At 39.3% G+C, this 22,795-nt stretch overlaps 1 protein-coding gene across 1 annotated transcript; it reads left to right on the top strand.

Annotated features, from left to right (window-relative positions):
* Positions 1–356: 356 nt before the first annotated feature.
* Positions 357–22,595, top strand: nipal1.L (NIPA-like domain containing 1 L homeolog). Its single transcript, XM_018229648.2, has 6 exons — positions 357–484; positions 10,833–11,111; positions 11,627–11,683; positions 14,068–14,158; positions 15,415–15,575; positions 18,680–22,595. Exons 1-6 carry the CDS (start codon positions 433–435, stop codon positions 19,282–19,284), a joined length of 1,245 nt encoding a protein of 414 aa, XP_018085137.1. The 5' UTR covers positions 357–432; the 3' UTR covers positions 19,285–22,595.
* Positions 22,596–22,795: the final 200 nt, after the last annotated feature.

The raw sequence follows: 22,795 nt of genomic DNA on the forward strand, positions 1-22,795 counted from the left end.
GGGTATCTGCTTTATAGATTCCCAGACCCTGGAAACCAGGCATTTGATTAAAAGTTACAGTGAAAAATAAAAAGGAATGCTTTCTGGTTGCTAGGGTCACACACCTGAGCAACCCCATAGCTTTTAAAGGATTTGTGTCTGCTGAGAATCCAATAGGTGTGCCGCATTCTACAGACACTTATTTGTGATTGATAATGAACGGAATAAAAACTAGAAAACCAGTAAAAGTGACAAAATCAGATGTGGCAGTGGCGCCGCCTACCCCCACATCTACCTGTGATATCTACCAACCAGCTACGCCCTCCCCACTGCCGAAACTACAGGTGGGCGTTACCTTTCAATGACAGGAGAGAAAGGGGCGGGGCTGCACGGAGCTCACACACTAGCACTGGGCGCTGCCGGACTGATACTGTACCTGTGCTGGGCAGTAACATGGAAGCGCAGCCTGTACTTGTTTTGCCAGCAGGAAGCCTCTGCCATACAGGTGAGTTACAACTCTATCATACTGTATAACAACAGGGATCTTGCCTGGGAAGGGAAAAAGTCTTAGAAACGTTATCCCTTAATCCAGAATTTAGCAGGAATATCTACCTGTGGGGCCCTTTAGATGCCTAGAACTACAGCTCCCAGCAGCAGCAGGTAATGATAGTCAGGTGCTTAGATTTCTATTGTAACAACAGCAACAAGGGGCAGGTTGGATATGGCTGATGAGTAGTTATTTTTAATTATTGTTGCACAATTACACATTTCTTCCCAAGGGGTCACTGGGATACTTAGAGCAGGACTTTACTAATGAGGGGTCTACTTTTAGTGATGTTGTTCCATTATGTGCTACATCCATAACAGCATTTTGTATTGCTTAAATATTATATTGATTTATGGGTAAAGTTATATTGCTATACTTAAGAATTGTATTATTTATTATGTATTATTATTATGATATTATTGTATTATTATTATAATAATAATCATTTATTAATATTAACTATTGCTTATGTAACCAGAACAGAATAAATATCTGAATTTAACAGAAGGTAGATATAGACAAGCTTGAGAGTATCTTGAGATGTACTGATCACCAGCTAAAGGTCTACTGTTAGATCCTGATTTACCTTTTGGACACCCCTGACTTACAGGATAAAGTAAATACCTTTTTCTGCACCCCCTCCCCCCTATAAATCAGTAAGCTTGTCTTGACACCCATGGGTTAAATAGAATGCAGTTGTTAGAGTGATTGTTAGATTGTTAGATGTCTTACTCCGTTAGTAACCAGGTAGCAGCAGGTACAGCAGGGTGCTATGGTGTGTCCCCCTAGGGACATTCCATTCTAAGTGTAATGTTCCCTTGTGGAAGTCAGAGTCTGTACCCATGGTGCAGCAACACCCTCAAACCAGTGACGCAGACTGTCATTTACACGGTTTCTCTCAGCCTAGAGAGCAGGGATAGGAGTTTTGTATGGTGTGAGAATCTGTACTATATCTCTCTCTCTTACACAGAATTGTACCTCTGTTATAGTCACTCTTCTTCTGTATGTAAAGCCCTCCACCCCCTGCACCTTTCATACAGTCACCTCCATCTCCCCTGTGCCACACTACACTACACGTAGCACCCTGCCCTGTAGTGGTCACCTGTCTCTTTCCTACAGCTGCCTGCACTGCTTTGTACAGTTACCAGTCACACTTAAAGAGACAGAAAAAGAAAAGTACCTACAGTTACTACACAAAGGAGTGCAGGTGGCCATGATACAATGGTACAGGTGGCTACTACAGGGCAGTGCTATACAATAGAGTATTGGTGAGGTGGAGGTGACTGTAGGCAAGCCCGGATTTCTCGGCAGGCGCCCCTAGGTCGAGTGGTCCGATCGGACGGGCACATGGTCCTAGCCCACACTCCCCCCACGCACCGCGAGCGCACGCGCATCTGTGCATAAGCGCCGGCAACCGGCACTATTGAATGGGGCTGTACAGGTTCCCATAATGCGGCTGGGCAGCATGCCGCCCCTAATTTTTTGCTGCCCTAAGCCCGGGTCTACGTGGCCTCGCCACAAATCCGGGCCTGATTGTAGGAAAGTTTAGTGGATGGAGAGCTTTAAGTTACTGTAGAAGAGTAAATATAAGAGAGGTACAGGGCATTATTGGAGAAGGATAACTGACTGACAGTGGAGTTCTGTAGCAGGAGTGATGTAGGTGCTACAGTGTTTAGCAGATGTATGAAAGGTTGTAAGAAAGGTATAGATGTAGCTAGGTGCAGGGGGGGTAATGGCTGTGGGAGTGGTGCAGGTTACACTATTAAGAAACTTTGACATAATGCGCATAATGTGTAACACAGCTTAGATATAGGCAGGGTGAGGCCAGGTGATTCACAGTGTGATCTGTAAGAAGCTGATGGAAAGTTGCACAACGTGGAGCAATATGACAGACAATATTCGCCATATCATTCTTATTATTCAGCACACCAATGAGTTAAATGTTTTCGAAATCACGTACACTTATATTATTACTTTATATTATTCAATTTTAGCCAGTAGCAAGAAGTAAGCTTATCACCCAATACAATATAGTAATGTTACTATCCTTAGAAGCATACAGAGTATCTAGATGGCTATCTTGTCTAGCAAGACATACACAAACTTTCCAAAGAGCATCTTAAAGTCTCTTGAATAAACCAGCCTAAAGCAAAATACCAAAAGATCCACTTTTCAAGAGCTTCTGCAGCAGATGCTATGGATTACTTTGAAGGTGGTTGTCTAGTATAGATTCAGTTCCTTATAATGACATATAATAACAGACAGTAAATGAGTGTATGTAGAATGCGGCATCATTCTGGGCTTCTCAGCAGACAGAAATAAACCAGCCTTAAGCAAAATACTTTTCAAGAGCTTCTGCAGCAGCTGCTAATGATTATTTTGAAGGCGGTTGTCTAGTATTGATTCAGTTCATTATAATGACATATAATAACATAAATGAATGTACGTAGAATGCAGTATCATTCTGGGTTCTCAGCATACAGTTTAAAAGCTATGGGGGTTGTTAGGTTATGGGACCCTAGCAACCAAAAAGCCTAGGTCTTTAGGATGTGTTTGATACTACCAACCAGATACTCCTTTAAATCCCAAACTGACAGCTCCATCGTAAAGGAAAATTATGAAAAAAACTACTAAAAAAAACGAAAGCCCAATTGTGGATTGTTTTAGGCTGCCATAAAACATCAGCATCCTTAGAAAACCCTATACAATAGGAAGATGCTGGAAGATGTAGTTCACTATAATGAAAGTGAGCTCTTGCTCTCTGCTGCAAGGTAACGCCCACCTTGCAGCTCTCTGCTGCAACATACATTATGTTTGAACAATGTGGTGAATACATTTGATGCTGAGTCTCTTTCCCAAAACTGCTAGACTGGAGGGTGTGTTGGCTCCCAGGGAAAAGTCAGCAGGGATTCGGCCTTGTGAAAAGTCAGCAGGGTTCGGCCTTGTGTTTTTATATGGTAGTGGAACTCCTCGGTAACTTATAATATCCTTATATTTTACAAGAGGGGGTACTTATTTATTATGCAAACATTGCTTAGTGATGTCATCCGTTATAATCAGCGCTTAGTGGTGTAATTTGTGTCACATAACTCACTGAAGCTTATGTTTATTATAGTAATAATGCACCCTTTGTTGTAAAATATGAGGCTGCTAGAAGTCACCTCGGAATTCCAGTGCCTGTATGAAAGCATGCAGCTTTTGCTTTGTGTCTTTATATGCAGCACTGTATTTAGTTCTAGTGCCAGACCTAATTGAGCCCCCAGCATGCAGAAGTGACATCAGCTGCATTTGACATCACTTCCTGTTACGTGTGATGTCACTTTTGTCTGCAACACGCTACAGTGCGCCTGCTGCCCCCTTCACTCCCCCGTCTCCACTAATGGATTTACACATCAAGTCACTGGTAACGGCTGGGGATTTCTTTTGTTTCATTTTTATTACAAAAAAAATAATTGTATTAATTATATAGGCAACTGAGGGCCTCCCCGTAAAGCTGCCGCCTTATACACAGGATATTCAAAAAATTTCTATATGCACGATTTTGGATAAAAAAATATTTTATTGCATCAAATTAAAATATCAAAACAACCCCACATGGAGCCTAACTCTTTTCATGCTTACCTATAGTAATGGGCAAATAAATTTGCCAGGCACAAATTCACAGCGAATTTCCTCATTTTGCGGAGAATAAATTTGCGATTTTCACGATTTTTAAGGGAAAGCTTTCGAATTGCTCGTTTTTATTGTGAAAACGCTCGAATTGCTAGATTTTTAAGTGAAAATGTTCGAATTGCTCGATTTTTTTAGTGAAAACTTTCGCATTGCTCGATTTTAGTGAAGACATTCGAATTGCTTGATTTGTAAGTGAAAACTTTCGAATTGCATGATTTTTTGTGAATTTTTCACCGTTTCACGAATTTTGCGGGAAATCCACTAATTTTTTGGCGAAGCAAATCTGTGAAATTCGCCCAGCACTACTTACCTAGTTATTTTGATATTTTAATATGATGCAATAAAATCCTATCACACACAGATCCCATCGTACGAATTGAGGATTCGTACGATTTTCGGATCGTGTGTGGCCTGTGCCGACATCTTTCGTCCGGCTGAGATCCTCGTTTGGTCGATCGGTCAGGTTTGATTTTGACCTGACTGATCCTGCCGGAGCCCACGGCACGTCGTAATTGGATCTATCGGCCATACGGCCGAACAATCAGATTACCCCCGATATTGCCATGCTCATTAATGGCATATCGGGGAAAGATCCGCTCGTTTGGCGATGTTGCCAAACGAGCAAATCTTTGCGTCTATGGCCACCTTTAGACACAGGGCCTTGGCCTTGTTTATATGATCATGGAACTCCTTAGTATAGTATAGTGAGTATAGCATATGTTAGCATACACCCGCAGGACAGAACAGAGAAAGGACTGTTAATGCCCAGTGATAGGGACCTATCTCCAAGATCAAGAGGCAGCTGCTTTCCCTTTTAGATAAGGTTTCTTTTCTATGGGAGAGGCATGTTAACTTGTGCCATTCACATTACTCAGTGGAAAATGTCTGCCTTGCCGTTCTGTTAGTGAATATTACAGGCACTGGAAAGCCTTGTATCTCAGAACTGTTCCCTGTGACCTCAGGCAAGGCAGTATTCCAGTAACTGAGGCACTGAGTCTATGAGGCTTCTGATCTGCATAGAATCTGGTCGTGTCACTGTAAGTCGCCAAACACACCTACTTTGTGCGGCACAGAGATCAGGCAGAACTCGCTAGACAGGAATCCGCTCGCTAAGTTGACATCACACCAGGTAACCAAAGCTAACCCTTTCAGTGTCACCACAACTGCTGTCACAGGAATGTGGGATCAAAATAGTATCAGAGTGAGTCAAGGTAACATTCAATAACAAAGCAGTGATTACATTGTGGAGGGGAGGGTGCCAACGTCAATATTTTAAAGGGAAATTACATCTATAATTAGCCAAACCACAATGATTATATGAGATGATAATCACTTATATGAACCATAATTCCCCTTTGACTGCAAAGTATTTCAATATACGTCCACCAATGTTTTTATTGTAAAAACCTTTACTTTCATAATTAAAAATGGAGAGATCTCAGTGCCAAAAAATGTAGCCCTCTAGGTGTAAACTACATTTGTTTTGTCATTGCGACATTCCAATATAAGTAAATAAAAACAAGATTAGTGGCTTTATAGTTATTTGTAAATGGAATTGCTATTAAAATCAGCATCTCAGTGCCCCTTTTTATTCTTTTCAATACTGGTTCTGACTCTTGAAGCAATGCAGCAGAAGCAAGCTGAGTAACAGACCTGAAGGGGAAACTGACTCATCATTGTTTAAGGGTCAGGGCACACAGGCAGATTCGGGGAGATTAGTCGCCCGGTGACAAATCTCCTCTTCTTCGGGGAGACTAATCTCCCCGAACTGCGTCGCCTGCCTAAATGCGAATTGCTGGCGGGATGGCACTCGGAACGATTCATATTCCGAAGTCGCTCGAAGTTGTAAGAGTCTGACCCAGGGAACAGGAGGGAATGTGAGAATACTTCAGTTGCTTGACCATAAAAATCTATGGAAACCTTACACAATGTGAGAAAAAAATTGCTCAGACATTATCATGTTTAAGAGAATCCAAGCAACACATTTGTTTTAATACACTCTCTTCCTCAAACCGTGACTTGGCAGAACCATGCATTTGGACAGGAAGTTGGAAAGTGAAAGTGGTTTCAGTTTCAGTCTTTGATATTTATTAAATGGGTTATTCATCTTTAAATTAACTTTTGGGGCAGATTTATCAAGGGTCGAATTTCGAAGTAATGGAGTTTTTTTTAACTCCCATAGCTTATACTATATAAATATACATTGCAGCATCATAAGCTATATCGCATTCTTCTAGCCAGGGTGTGCTTTAATATTGGCACGGCCATTGCAGATGGTGCAGAGTAGTAATGGAAAAGACCTAGGAAAGCCTAGTAATTCAGTGTTATTCTCAATGACAGATAAAGACTCTCATTAGACAATCATTTTTAAAGGGATTGTTCACCTTTGATTTAACTTTTAGTATGATGTAGAGAGTGATATCCTGAGACAATTTGGAATCGGTTTTCATTATAATTATTTGTGGTTTTTCAGTTATTTAGCTTGTTATTCAGTTTTCTGTTTCTGCAATCTGGCTGCTAGGGTCAGAATTACCCTAGCAAACGGGCATTGATTTAAATAAGAGACTGGAATAAGAGTAGGAGAGGCCTGAATAGAAAGATGAGTCATAAAATGTAGCAATAACAATAAATTTGTAGTCTTACAGAGCATTTGTTTTTTTAGATGGGATCAGTTACCCCCATGCGAAAGCTGGAAAGAGTCAAAAGAAGGTGAACCGGCCCGTTATGGGTTTAGAAATTCCTAATCATCAGGCTTAGTAAGCCTTCAAAGTTCTAGACTCCTGTGTTAATACAAGGGTTGCAGTGTTGTGAAGAGTTCTACCCTTGGCTCTTGTCTTTTGTTTCCCACTGGCAACAGGGTTTTCAGTCAAGTAATGATTGTAATTCATTTCATATTTCAGTGTCTCAAGAGAAAGGATTGAGCTTAGTCTTGAAGAAGCAGAGGGAGAGTTCCTTGTTTTGTTTGGCATTTCAAGATAAAAATACAATAAATAAATGATACAAACCTTACCTATAACAAGTGTAGCCTTCTCAGTGAAATATGGCAAAGCCCTGGTGAGGGGCTAGATGCTGGGCAAGGTCATGTTGGTCTCTCTCTCTCCCAGGGTTTGAAGTGTTTGCTTACCTGGAGGTGCCCTTGGACTCAGCAGTCACATGCTAATGTCTTTCTTTTGTGTTAGAAAGGTTAATTGTACCTCGTTCACCTATGTATCTTTTTCAGTCAGTCACAAGGCAGAATTTATTATGTTGCCAGACAGCAACTACCGTTTCATAGTTTAATATTCTTTGATTAGGTTGTTAGAAAGATATGGCACTCTGGCCATTCAAGATGAAGACTTGTGATCCTCTATAGCAGGGGTCCCCAACCTTTTTTACCCATGAGTCACATTCATATGTAAAAAGATTTGGGGAGCAACACAGGCATGAAAAAAGTTCATCAGGGGGTGCCAAATAAAGCATATGATTGGCTATGTAGTTGCTTTATGTGGACTGGCAGTGTGATTGGTCATAAACTTGTTTTTTTTTTATGCAACCAATACTTGCCACCAAACCAAACTTCTTTGAGACCACTGGGAGCAACATCCAAGGGGTTGGTGAGCAACATGTTGTTCACGAGCCACTGGTTGGGGACCACTTCTCTATAGCAACTGCTACTTTGGCAAAAGTCCATCACATTAAGGGGGTTATTGATCAAAGTCCGATTTTATCTCAACATTTTCTGCTACAAACTATGATCAAATCCGCTCTGGGTTTTTACACTTATTTATTATTATATATTCCTTAAAATTTGCTATGAGGAAAAAATCAGATCTTCACGATTTTTTCACTCGAAAACTTCGGGGTATTGCACGAAACCCAGAGCACATCAAAAAATCATTGGGACTTCTCCCATTGACTTATATGCAACCTCGACAGGTCTGAGAGTTTCCATCCTCGTGGTTTAACAAATTCCAAAAAATTCGTGATTTTTTTAAAAGCCAGATTTTATTTTAAAAAATCACAAATTTGTTGGGATTTTTGCATTCGGAGTTTAGTAATTAACCCCCTAACTGTTCTATCTACCATCAAGTGTATTCCTCGTTTCCCATTTGAAATTAAGGTCAGGCCCTACCTCCATTAGAGATCAGTATTTTAGCACTATAATACACAAATTATACACACATCATTAGGTAAAAAAAAATTGTATGTAACAACTTCTAACTGGAACCTTGGGTGTGCCCTCAAGGTCTGTATTTAACTCCTTGACTCCGGAAGGAAAGAATGCAGTATAAACAGTTTTGACATGGAAACAAAGCATTTCGGAATGCAGAGCAGTTGTGACTGCATTGCTCAGCTACCCACATTTGCAGATACAATTAACATTTATGTAAGTAGAGCATTTATCTGCAAGGGCAGAGTGATCACTAACATAGTAACTCAGTACTAATATAGTAAAGATCCCACCTCACATCAGTTACAATGGACATTCATTTGACATTTGTGAGAAGAACAGTTTCACTTCATACAATGAAATTACACTGTGCATTCTAGACCCCTCTGGGTGTGCAGGAGGCCCAGCTGTAATTCCTGTGTTGTTTTTCACATACATATGAAGTATGAAGGCTACATGCTTTGCATGATATTCAGAGCACAGATTATACTTGTTAATTTATCTAAGAAAATGAGAGATATTGCCTGGAGGAAAGACAAACACACACAGGCGACAAGTATTTCAGGACAGAACTCAGGTCCAGGTGTCAGATAACTGCCCCGGCCAGTTGCTATGAATCTAGAAAAACTGGTAATAAATCATCTAGTTTTCTGTATCCCTCAACAGAAGCAATATTTACTAAACCTTAAAGCCCATTTTTCCCTTGAAACCTTCTTCAGTTTAGTCAGTTGAAAGAGAGAGGCGTTAAAAAGGGTCAAATTTGCCTATTTTCCTTTCACTGTGTACAATTTCCGTGTGGCGGTTTATCTTGTTTTCTTGTGTCTCTGAGCACCACTGAGGATTTACTGCAGATGAGTATGGTTATCCTACAAATGCTCAGAAAGACAGAAAGATATAAATCAGTAGATCGTGACAGATATTTTTTATTTTGGAATTCCCAATAGATATTCTTTTGGGGATAAGAACAGGTAGAATTTGTTTGCGGTTGGCTATACAAGGTACCGGTTTTAGGATAAGGTAAAGAAGACATGACCTGGGCTGTTACCTACTTGGGCCATGGTAAAATGTAAAATTGCACATTATCACTAATGAGGTACTTTGCTTAATTGCAGCTGTCAGGGCAAAGGTCCAGCCCTCCTCTATTGATCTGGGGCCTCCTGCTGATCTGGTGCCACCTTGGCAATACAAACTTTTCTCCTATTTTGTCCCTATTCCTTCCTTGAGCTCTAATGTATATATAATGTAATGTATATCACTGGGGAGAGGGTTAGGAAGAGGAACATTCTGTATGTATGGAATCATGTACTTGTAAAGATAGTTTTATTTCATTGCTGTGTTTAAAGAGATATCATTTGTGATCATTGAGATATGTTGGAAAGGCATCATGCTGTTTTATTTATAAATTATAGAACAGGACTGGTCTTAGACCTGCCAAAATAATGAATAAAATTGTCACCAAACTTCATGTGGAGCAGGTTCAAGTTTGCTAAGCTCCTTTACAAAATTGCATGGCCTTTGTCTTTCTGTTAGCTAAAGAAGCATGGCATAGTGTCATGGTATGGTAAAGGTGAGGCATTCATCTGGAAAATCTACAGGAGCTAGAAGGTGAATCAAGAAAGCAATAAAACAATAAGAATTAGGAATAGTCCTTTAGAATAGTTTTCTCCTGCCGTTCCTTTTCAGTCTCTGAGCTGCATACAAATGTCACATAAAAAATGTTGCATTAAAATGTTGGATCAGCGCCTAAAGCAAACGGAAAAAACAAAAAGCAGAAACAAAAATATGGTGTAGTATTTTATGTTTTTTCGGAAGCACCCTGTGCTTGAATCAGAGTATCACACTAGTGACTTTTTTACTTCCAGCACAGGGTGCTTCAGAAAAAAACTAAAATACTACACCATATTTTTGTTTCTGCTTTTTGTTTTCTCTGTTTGCGCTAAGAGCTGATCCAACATTTTTTATGTAACAAATCAAGAATGCATCCTGACTATTGGAGCAACCTTTTAGGTGTAAAATTGCAGCAGCACCTCACACTTCAAGCATCGACCTGTATAAGCCTTTAATCTAAATAAAACTACAGGCCCAATCCATAATAAAGTTGATGTCCATGGAGTTAGCTTTGCACAAGTTAACAGTCCTTTTACTCATACAGTGTCATGATTCCGACCTGAACTTACTCAGACTTGATGACAATTTAATGGCAAAAATGGACAGAGGCAGATAAAACTGGATGCACTTGGAACCAAATACGAAAAAAGCTGAACATGATACATGCCATCCATGGTCATTAGCTAATTTATAATACCAGCACCAATTAAATGATATTTTCATATTTTCCAGTTATACTAGTTTAGTAGAATGATGTACAGTAAATAATACAGGTATTGGTCTTTAATATATTGATGAAACACAAATACTGCCGCATAGTATACTACTATAGACTTTTATGGGTTGTTTATTATATGTCTTCATTATTCCTTCTAGGAGCTGTTATATCGTTAATGTGTCCTCCAAACATTTCCCAAGCATGGTGCCAGATCTTGAACATTTCCCAGGACCCGTTATCCTACATGCCATTTCCAAGAGACACAAGAGAATCCTCCAACGGAACAGATTTAAGTGTTGCAAAGACTTTAGGAGCCAAGTATAATCTCTACATAGGCCTTATACTGGCGATAAGTTCCAGCCTTTTCATTGGCTCAAGTTTTATCATGAAAAAGAAGGGTCTTTTACGGCTGGCGGATAAAGGGAGCACCAGAGCTGGTAAGTTTAAATTGCATATTCACTTCCTTTATAAAATGTATTGTTTGTGGGTAAAGGGGTACATTTGCATTTTGTAATCATTTATTTATTTGTTTATTTATTTATGGGTTTTTTTAAATTATTTACCATTTTGTTCAAAATATCTCCAGTTTCGCATTTCATCAGCTATCTGGTTGTTAGGGTCATAAAATGTAATAAAAAGAAACAGCAATGATAAAATGGTAGCCTCACATAGGAATGATTTTTTCAGCTGCCAGGGTCAGTGACCCCAAATAAAAAAGTGGGAAAGTGGAAGATGAATTCAAAGATAGATAGATCTAATAGTCATGCAGTATAATGTTGTATGAGCTGGAACCGCTTTTATTCAGCCTGTTGCTGTGTATATGGTTCCAGAATGTATGCCCTCACCAATCCATGTCCAAACAGGCCTGTCAATACAAGCAAATCTTACCATCTAGGGCCAGATCATAACAGAGATCTTTCATAAATTTAATATAATGTTGGTTGTTTTGCAGGACAAGGTGGATTCTCATACCTCAAGGAATGGCTCTGGTGGGCAGGATTGCTCTCAAGTAAGTCTCACATTGTAAATGTATTTATCCTTTAGTTATATATAGCACTAATACATTTGCAGAGCACTTTACAGAGGGTATTGGCCATTTACATCAGACCTTGCCCCATTGGAGCTCACAATCTATCCCCATCCCTAGCTAGTCAGCCCTCCTGTCTTTTTATGGAATGTGGAAATAAACCCAAGTATTCATAGGCTTAATGTTTATAGGAGCATTGCAGCTTCCATGTACTTTGATGGCCAAATTGCACTGGTTCACTTCTTTGGAATAAGGAAATGTGGCCCCTGGGATCCTTGGTTGCCAAGTATTATCTATTACATGCCCTAATGGGAAGCACTGGCAGACCAGATTATGCCCAGCAGTATTTGGGATTCATCCACCACTCAGTCCATCCATTTCCCATCCACGCACCACAGCTTGAACACAAGTACTGAACCCTGTGTATTTATTTAGAATACAGGATAAATGGATGGGGCCCTGTGTCCCTTATCTATATATATATCAGGTGATGTAATTCCTATATAATAGCATCAGGACTGTTGTAATCTTACATTATGGCTTGTTATACAGTGGAAAATCCCACAGTACTGTCATAAAATAAATGATATGATAGGCATATATATACCCAGTCACATGCACTTGCTCAGTGATAACCTTAACTATAGAAAGTGTTGCAACAAGGACAGATGGAGAGCTCCAACCACTGCAATATAACACTATAGTGTAACACCAGGTTCGTATTCTCAAAAATCCTAACCTGACATAGGCCCCCAACAAAAGTCAAACATTATCTAGTAGCACATTGTGACCTTCTTTTTTTTGTCGGGACGGGGGTTGATTTCTATGCTTTTATGCTAAATAAATAATTTCATTGTACTTAACTTTAGCGTGTGCTACTAGTTTTGTTTGACTCTCTTGCATCTTCCCAGTAATTGCACAAAATTCATTAGAGCAGACTGAAGAAGTACATTGGCGCTCAGTGGAAGGCATAAGATCAATTAATGGCGGCAAGTATATCTATGGATAGCGTTTTACTTTACCAACTACCAAATCCTCCAAAAATACTTTTAAAATTCTAGAAAAATAAAAATTGCACCAGTTATATACAAAACATTTTAAAAGGATTATTCCCCTTTAAATTTACTTTTAGTATGATGTAGAGCGCGATATTCTGAGACAAATTGGTTTTCATTTTTATTTTTATTCAACAGCTTTCCAGTGTGCAAGTTCAGCAGTCTGATTGCTAGGGTCCAAATGACCCTAGCAACCATGCATTAATTTGAATAAGAGAATGGAATATGAATAGGAGCGGCCTGAATAGAAAGACGAGTAATAAAAAGTAACAATAACAATACATTTGTTTTTGTTTTATTGATGGGGTCAGTGGCCCCCATGTGGAGCTGGAAAGAATCAGAAGAAGGCAAATCATTCAGAAACTATAGAAATAATGAAGACCAACTGAAAAGTTGATTATAATTGATCACTCTATAGTACATAGTAAAAGTTAACTTAAAGGTGAACCACACCTTTACCATTCAGTTTTCCAGTCACGTGACTTATGGGTTAAGATACTATTTTGCCAAAAAAAATGCCGGGTTTCAGTTGAATCCTAAACCGAATACTGGATTCTGTGCTTCACCAGTTTGAATCATAAAATCCAAGTTTCCTGGAACAAAGCTTAATGGCTTTATACGCCTTGAGTACGCAAACTATGAGTCTGCCCTAGAGAAGCTAAAGGCAGTGGGAAACCCAGCCTGAAGGGGGGAATGACCTGTCATCCTAAATATTCCTGGAACCCAGTCTGAAGGCCAGTGAGGAGATGTTAGTGTAGACTTCTTCTGATTGGATCTATGGGCCCAATAACTTATACACTCCTTGTTGTGACATCTCATACATTGCAGACTTGCGTACAAACACTACACTGTACCTGGTAACATAATAATGAGTATTAATAATACAGGTATGGGATCCATTATCCAGAAACCCGGTATCCAGAATGTTCCAAATTACGGAATGGCTGTCTCCCATAGGCTCCATTTTATCCAAATAATCCAAACTTTTAAAAATGATTTCCTTTTTTCTGTAATAATAAAACAGTACCTTGTACTTGATCCCAACTAAGATATAATTAATCCTCATTGGAAGCAAAACCAGCCTATTTGGTTTATTTAATTTTTATATTTTTTTCTAGTAGACTTAAGGTATGAAGATCCAAATTACGGAAAGATCCATTATAGGGAAATCCCCAGGTCCCGAGAATTCGGGATAACAGATCCCATATTTGTTCCAACGTTTTAGACTAAACCATGCCTTGAGCTGTGCCCCAGAGTCTAAAACTTTTCCTTTCCTTCTGATATAATGTTTTTATATCTGCTTTTGTTTAGTGGGAGCGGGAGAAGCCGCCAACTTTGCTGCCTATGCATTTGCTCCAGCGACAATGGTTACTCCTCTTGGTGCACTCAGTGTACTAGTATGGTGAGTCTGCTTTTAAAATAGTTTTATATAAAAGTTTGGTCAGATTGGATGTGGGTGTGAGTCAAAAATAATTAGGACCTGCTTTCTAGTGCACTAATGATATTAAATCATCAGTAACTAACATCTGAAATATATAAAAGGAAAAAAAACAACAAAAAATGAAAGCAATTTAAAGGAATGACAATATAATTTACTGGGGGCAACAGTATAGAAACACAACTATATTTTATATATAAACAAGCTGCTGTGTAGCCATGGGGCAGCCATTCAAGCACAGGATACACAGTAGATAACATATAAGTTCTGATGAATCCCATTGTATATTACAGAGCTTATCTGTTATCTGCTGTGTATCCTGTGTCTTTTCTTCTTTTTTTAACTCTGAATGGCTGCCCCTATGGCTACACAGCAGCTTGTGTAGAGTTTCTAAAGCAAACACACCAGTTGTACCAGTGCAGCCCAACAGTGCATCATATTTTCATTACCTTAAAGAGATACTGACACCAGATATATCCATCATACTACTGTCTTTGCATACTTTTTATAATTTTGTCATAAAAGTATTTGACTTCCTTGCCCCCATGTTCCTTTATGAGGGGGCAGCCATATTTCTGCAGCAGTAGTCGGTTAGCACTAGAAACTCTAAGAAGGTTATTTATCAAAGTCCGAATTTATCTCAATATTCTCTGATACAAACCGCTCAGCTTTTTTACGCTTATTCATTATTCCATTTTCCAGAAAATTTGGTTTGCGGAAAAAAAATCAGATTTTTACAATTTTTTCGGATATTTCACCCGAAAACTCAGATTTCTTATGCTTTTTGCCTGAAAACTCTGAAAACTTTGGGGTATTGCTGGGACTTCTGCCATTGACTTATATTTTTCGAATTTTTCAAGATTTTTGCATTCGGAGTGTATTAATTAACCCCTTAACTGACTGAGATGGGACGGTCAGGTTGGCAACACAGTCAGGTTTAGGACCTTCAAGTGACAATTACTTACAAAAGCAGAATTATCAGTGAAAAACGATCAACATGACCTATAGGTAACTTTTAACAAATACGAGCTATGAGCATTGTTCATGTTCCCAGAATATGACCTGCAATGTGACTGGATGCTTGATCCTTGGTTAGACATTTTCAGCATTTAGTGCTAGAGTGCGACTATTACCCACATCCCCACAAATACTAGGGCACCTATAAAACCTTTAAGGGAAGATTTGGAGTTTGAACATTTCCTTTTCTGTTTTACAAACAGTGCTGTACTGTCATCACATTTCCTTAATGAGAAGCTGAACATGCACGGGAAACTGGGTTGCCTGCTGTGTATTTTGGGCTCCACAATGATGGTGATCCACGCTCCAAATGAAGAGGAAGTCACCTCTCTGCATGACATGGAAATGAAGTTAAGAGATCCAGGTTAGTCGAGTAAAGCACTGGGAATTCAAAGTATTTAACTTCACAGGTACTGAGAATATTCCTGATCCTGCCTTCTCTACACACCATGGAACATTCTGAATTTTACTAAGGGGTTTTGCAGCAATGTTACTGGTCCTGTAGGTTTCAGCAAACCCTGCTATGCTGCTTTTGGTCTTTAGCTACTGTGTAGCCATAGGGACAGCCATTTAAGCACATGATAGACAGTAAATAAGCTCTTTAGAATCCAATTGTATACTACAGAGCTTATCTGTTATCTGCTTTGTAAACTGTGCCTTTTCTTTTATTCAGCTGTGAATGGCTGCCCCCATGTCTAAACAGTGGCTTGTGCAGTGCAGGGCAACAGTTCATTATATTTTTATTACTTTAACACTTTTTTTGGTGCTACTTTTCCTTTACTATCAAGCCATGTAGTGACTGCAATAGCCAGCAGAAGTTTCAAGGTGAAGAGCTAAGGGAAAAAGAAAGAGAAATTATATAGGGGGCTCTTGGGTTGCCCTTTGAAGGTCTCTTATGTCTTCCATCCCAACACTTTTGTCTCAGGTCAGGTTATACTATAGGTTATACAAAATAGACACAATATGATGGGCACTCAAAGTAAAATAGAATGCATTATAACACAAATGTACTGTAAATAAGAAATGTAACCAAACTTGCCAGAAGTAGTTTGAAGCTGTCTGCAATGCCTTTAACTAAACTTCAAACTGTCCATAGTTTCAAACAGGTCCCATTCATCAGTAGGTTTAGCAGCAGTTACTCACACTTTATCTCAACCCAAACAGTTTTTTATCAGATATTTCTATGCTACACCTTGAACTCTCTTCTCTCCGAAAAAACAGCATTGACCTTGGACTATGTACCTGCTAGCATGAAAATGCAGTTTCTATTTTTTACATAATTTTTAGCAAAACTTCTTGACTGTTGTACAGACTTAGTGACTCATATTAATATATCTATGCATTATTCCCATAGGAATACATATAAGAAACCAAGGTAAACCACATAGAGTATTAAACTGAAATACTGCTTAGTATGTTTTCTGAGTGTGTGGCTGAATAGGGAGTGCAAGGGAGCAGGAACAGTTTAAATGTAGCATGAAAGGTTTATTTATAAAGTGTGTGTATTTTGGCAAAAGGAAGCAAGGCACAAAGAGGACAAGAAAATGGTCTGTTTGAATCCATTATTGATTTATAAAAGGATCGTAGCTACAGTTTTTATCATTTTCGAACAAAAATACATTAAGAATAGATATTTTATTTGTCTTTGTCACCTGGGTTATGATTCAATAAATAGCTAAAATATTGGCATACAGTAAAAAGTAGTGGGAAAATAATTGTTGTTATATAATTAGTTATTTTGCTTCAGACACCTGGTGGCACTGTTTTGAGCCCCAGGAGAGGCTATATAAGAGGCTATATAACGGGGACTATAGTGAGCCACTTCTTCTTTGGTCGATGAAGAAAGAGTTAGCACATGACGACAGGGAGACTGAGGTAGGCATCTCAGATGGGAAACAGATAGGAGTAGTTAGGTGATAGAGTGTTAGGAGAAGAGTTTCTGGAGCTCACTGTAGACAGAATTAGTGGCAGGGTAGAAGGACGAATGGAGAGGAAGTGAGGGACCATTGTCCTCCAGGTACTCACCTAAGGTACTCACCCAGTTAGGGACCCAGAGGTGTAGGGACTAGGGTATGTAGTGCCTAATGAATCTGGTAAAGTAAGTAAAGTAAAGCAGACCCCTCTCTTGAAAGTCTGCCAAAAAGGACCAGTGACCCTGATAGGCAAAGAGGGCCTGGAAAGTAAGCAGGAGGCTGGCGTTGAGTGGTCTGGGAAAACCAGAGCTGTCAAAGAGTGTTATTAAAGGACGAGTAACATCAAAAAAATTTGTTAGTATACCACGAAAAAACCCCACCAAGACTAATTAAACTTTAAAATAGCACAGCCTTTATTAAGAAATAACTTACCGAAACTCCACATTCACTCCTCTTCAGAAAAGGCGATCAATCATGCGGCACTTGATTTCTCCTCCCTGCCTTCCTTATAGGAGATAGCCAGGGAGGAGAAATTGAGTGCCGCACAATGGATCATTGCCGTGCCACCTTTTCTGAAGAGAAGTTATTTCTTAATAAAGATGTTTTTTTACGGTATACTAATGAATTTTTAAATAAATATTTTTGATGTTACTGGTCCTTTAAGAGAATAGTAGGGGAATGTAATACAGGCAAAGACGAGTTAGCGACCATGTCTGTGCAAACATTCGCAGTGTATGTATCAAATTTTGCAATCACAAACCTTTTTTTTTTTTTGCAACAAAATATTTTAGGAAAGTCCAGAGCAGGTGTTAAAGGTTTGCAATGCACAATTAAGATTCTCAATGTAATAAAAGCCTTACGAAAAATATTACATTGCAAATTTTTATTTGCAAAATTTTGCTCTTCACAAATTTTGTTCTGAGCCACTGGTTGCTGTCAATACATTTTTTCTTGAGTTCATCGCAAGTGAGTGTGAGGACCTCTTATTTATTCAGAGTTATAATGTGGCACAGGTTTCCTCAGAGAGGGGACACCATGTAACATATTGTATGTTTATCCAACACGTATTAAAAAATGAGTTCATGTCCGTTTCTTGATTAAAACATTCATTGGTGATTGATTGCTTTATAAGTGGCATGTTAAGTGCAAAGAGATATGAAAGCTGATTATTCAAATCCATCATTAGGGCACCCCCAAACCAATGATGCCTCTACGAAAAGCATGAGATTGGAATATGTAACAGGTGTAACTGAAATGTTCCATGTTGTAGACTATTGGCATATTATGCAGTAGTTGGGTCTCCTTCCACTACACCATCTGCTCTCCTTTTGTATAAACCCTCGACATGTGCCTGTGACACAGTATATTCTTTTATTTAATAGTAATTATATTGCCTTTAAATTGATATTCATGTCCTCTTTGGATGGAATGGGTTGACATCAGGACTGTCAGGAGATCACAGGAGGTGGCTTCACGGGTGTCTTATTTAACTACCAATTAATTTCAGAATGCAAGAGCTTTGCCCTGTGTTTATTTATTATTTTTTTCCCCACAGGGTTCATCACATATGCCAGTCTGGTTGTTGTGGTCGCTTTGTTGCTCATTTTCTTCGTTGCCCCTAGCAAGGGTCAGTCCAACATTCTGGTCTACATCTCCATCTGCTCCATCATTGGTGCTTTTTCTGTATCATCAGTGAAAGGCCTGGGGATCGCCATCCATGACTTTATAGAAAGAAAACCTGTTTACAAAGACCCATTCTTCTACATCTTGTTGGTGGTCCTGGTCGTGTCTGTGGGGACGCAGATCAATTACCTGAACAAAGCCCTGGATGTGTTCAACACGTCCATCGTGATGCCTATCTATTACGTGTTTTTCACCACCATGGTGGTGACCTGTTCTGTTATCCTGTTTAAGGAGTGGAACAGCATGGACGCCAGTGATATGATCGGGACCCTGAGTGGATTCCTAACCATCATCATAGGCATTTTCCTGCTGCATGCTTTCAAGAACACCAATATCACCTGGAGCCAGATCACCTCAAGCATGCAGAAAGAGAAGCTCAATCAGGCCAATGGGCAGGAGGATCAGCACAGTTTGCTTGGGAACGCAGAACATTCTTTATTGGGGTACGAGGAAGAGAACACAGCTCAGCATCACTAACACAAATACATTGTTCCAAGACGGAACATCCGAGATCTGTATTTAACCTTATTAGTGTTGATATCATTGCTTTACTACATATAGTATTGCAGTGTGAGACCCGCCAGCTTGCACCCAAAATGATTGTAAGCAATGTAAATACGTAAAACACAGAGACAGATTTTTTTTATTTAACGGATGGAATTTTTTTATTTGGAATTATTTTTTTATTTAGGGGAAATATTTTACAATGACCGAGTAGCAAATGAAAAGTACACCTTATTTATAAGCAGAATGTATCTCACTTTTCCTTTTCTACAGCAAAAGCACATATTGAAGCTTCATGTTTGGAAAGAACACTTCTACCTTGTATAATTACTCATTTATATATGAGGGAATCCGCCATATATTGTACCTTTTCCCTAGACAACATTAAACAGCACTTCTAGTGGTTATGAAATGATGGTGCTGTTTGCAGTCTATGGATAATGCCTCTAGTGAGGTTCAAATATGGCAGCTTTCATTATTATTTAATACAAATTATCCCCCCATACTTCACTTGTGTACTGTATAAATATTTGTAAGCATGGGGTATTTTCTTGTTTTTGTTTTTTGGGGGGTTTTCAGTGTGGTTGTGCCCAAAGCAAGTTTGCAGATTGTATTATCAGACATACAGTACAGATGTCATTTTTTTACATGCAGGGCAGGGTACAAAGTCCGTGTTTTTGAAAAATTGTTACCTACACCCCCTCCATAAATACAGGCTTGCTTAATTCAGCTGCACTGTATTTATGAGCAGCGGGTGGGGTGGTACCTAACTTAAATAACATTCAGATACTCAAGTTAAGGAGTATAGGCGCCAATTATGGCAGGTAGTTAAGGACAGAGCTGCTTTGCAGAGCGCAGACAGACCCCAGACTTTTAGAATGAGCTTGTTTCATCCAGGGAAATTGTTAATTACCCCTATATGTGTTTATAGTTAAGGCATGCATTAGCTCCTACACTGACGCACGCTTTTCTCATATTATATAATGTTGGTTTGTGGCTGCTTATAGATCTATATTTGTTGTTGTTGTTAATTCCAGGGGGTGCACGTTATGTGCCATAGACTTCCTCTTTCCATAAAGAGCGCAGCAGATATTGCATTCCCCACAGGAAACTGACTGTCAGTGCAAGTTTTATCCTTGAAGCAACACATGGTATTAAGCCAGAATTACCTCACCAACACCACCTTTATAGATCCAATGGAACCGTTTAGAAAATATCCTAAAATGGCTTGTACTCCTGTGTGAGGAGCTAAGCAGGGCATCCCAGGCACTAGGAACCAACTACCTCTATAAAATGTACACATGACTAATGCAGTTAGGCCCGGACTGGCAATCTGGGAGTTCTGGCAAATGCCAGAGGGGCTGCTATAAGGTCCCATAGAAAGTCAGTATTTAGTGGGCTGCTGTGGACTGTTTGGGCCTCTATGCGGGGTGTTTGGGCCTCTGTGTACCTGAAATGCCAGGGCCTATTTTTATTCTCAGTCCGGACCTGTGCAGAGCTGTCAACTTTCCCTATTAAATCAGGAGTTACAAGATTTAACACTGTGTCCCCAGGTCTCCCTTCTTTTACACGCATTCCCTCCTGATTTCTGATGAGTGCAGGCAAAAATCCGATGTGCACATGCGCAGACTACTTTAGTGACATCAGCAGTTTCTGCGGCTTCAGGAGAGGCTCTGCGCATGCGCGTGATGTTGCTTCCTGGAAATTTTTGGTGGCGTCCTTTCCCCCCGGAGATCGTTTCTCAAAAGCTGACAGCTCTGCTAATGTATTTCTCTTATTGTATTTTCAATTTTCTGTCTAGGATTGGTCAGCTTATATTTAGAGTATGTGATCATGTTTTCAATCAGAAATGTATTCATTGATAAAGATGAAAATGATTGTATCCAATTTTTATGTCTATTTATCTGTTGTGGGTAAGTGTAGGTGTTGGGAAGCAAAGTTGTAACATTAGTTATGGATGCAACGCAAGTACAAAGTGGCAAAGCACATGGTATTTTGTATATGTTAATACGCTATTCACAAAGGTTCTCTTCTCTATGCTTGGGACTGCAGGGCAGAAAGATGCAGAGGAGCCAAGGCATGAACAACTGTCTAAAGGTGGCCATAGACGCAGAGATCCGCTCATTTGGCGGATGTCGCCAAACGAGCGGATCTCTCCCCGATATGCCCATATTGAAGTGGGCGATATCAGGCTAATCCGATCTGAGGAAGTGCGTGTCTGAAAGGGCACGAAACGCGTCAGTGGTGTGTTAAGTAAACTGTGCCAATGCTGACAACTTTTAACCTATGAATTAATAAAAGATGTGAATATTTTTAACATATCCAGAATGAAATGTGTCCTTAATTGAAGTCCATGCAGTGAGAGAGTTCATCCGATCGTGAGCCCTAGGGCCCAACGATCAGATCAGAATGCATTTGAAACGGTCAGTCGGATCGACCGCATACATGCATAGATGCGGCCGCGAACCGACAATATTTTTTACCCTGCCCGATCGAGATGATATCGATCGGGGAAGCCCATCAGATAGCCTAACACACGGGCCGATAATTTGGCTCGAGTACAAGGTATTTTTTTATTATTACAGAGGAAAAAAATCGTAATTATTTGGATAAAATGGAGTCTATGTGAAATGGTCTTTCTGTAATTCAGAGCTTTCTGGATAATGTATCCCCTACCTGTACCACTGATACCCTACAAGTATATGCAGCCTAAAACCCTCCAGAAACAGAATTCTGCTTGATGTTTATGTTGCACCGTAAGCCTTAACTGGGCAAACCAAGGTATTGAATGCAGACAAGAATCACAGCTGTTTGCATTACAACCATCGTAAATTGTAAATACATTTATGATGTTTGGATTATGTACTGTATTCTGTACAAATGTTTATCCTATGACTTTTATGGAGCAGTATAACTAAAGTCGTAAGTGGAAAACTATGCACAATGCAAATTAATTTTTCTTTCCCCGTTTTAAGAATACAGAAGTATCTAGCTGTCCTTTGGACTTTTATTACATTTCCCCATTAGATTACACAGTGTAAATAATCTTTGCCCATGTTTTGTAGAATTTGTGTGTACAGTTCTGTTCCCCTGAAACAACAGATTAGGAGAGTATATATTTTTGTACTGTGTCCTATTTCTCTCTATAAATATGTTTTATACTGTGAAAACCCTGCAGTTAGACATTGTTGCTTTATGGATAAAGTTATATCCCACAGACCCTATTTGAATTAGGGACTGTGAAAGTATTGCAAAAAATTGGCAATAAATATTATTTGTATAAATCGCTGTTTTCTGTCTCATCATTGTGTTTGAATGTCACGTGGTATCACTTAATCATTAATTGCGTCCTTCTAAGTTGTAAACTGCTCCTCTAGGTCTATTGTGAATCAGAGGAACTTTATATGATGAATGTTCACCAATTGCCCCAAAAGTAAAAACAAAAATAGGAACCAGACAGAATTATGTACAGTCAAACTATAAT

This window comes from Xenopus laevis, chromosome 1L (genome assembly GCF_017654675.1).
Source record: "Xenopus laevis strain J_2021 chromosome 1L, Xenopus_laevis_v10.1, whole genome shotgun sequence".
NCBI lineage: Eukaryota > Metazoa > Chordata > Amphibia > Anura > Pipidae > Xenopus > Xenopus laevis.

Bases quoted from the DNA above. Each gene is read 5' to 3' on its own strand.
- nipal1.L (XM_018229648.2), top strand. From the start codon at position 433: ATGGAAGCGCAGCCTGTACTTGTTTTGCCAGCAGGAAGCCTCTGCCAT. The intron at 11,684-14,067 runs GTAAGTCTCACA...GCTTTTGTTTAG, and splicing joins GTGGGCAGGATTGCTCTCAA to TGGGAGCGGGAGAAGCCGCC. The intron at 15,576-18,679 runs GTTAGTCGAGTA...TTTTCCCCACAG, and splicing joins AATGAAGTTAAGAGATCCAG to GGTTCATCACATATGCCAGT.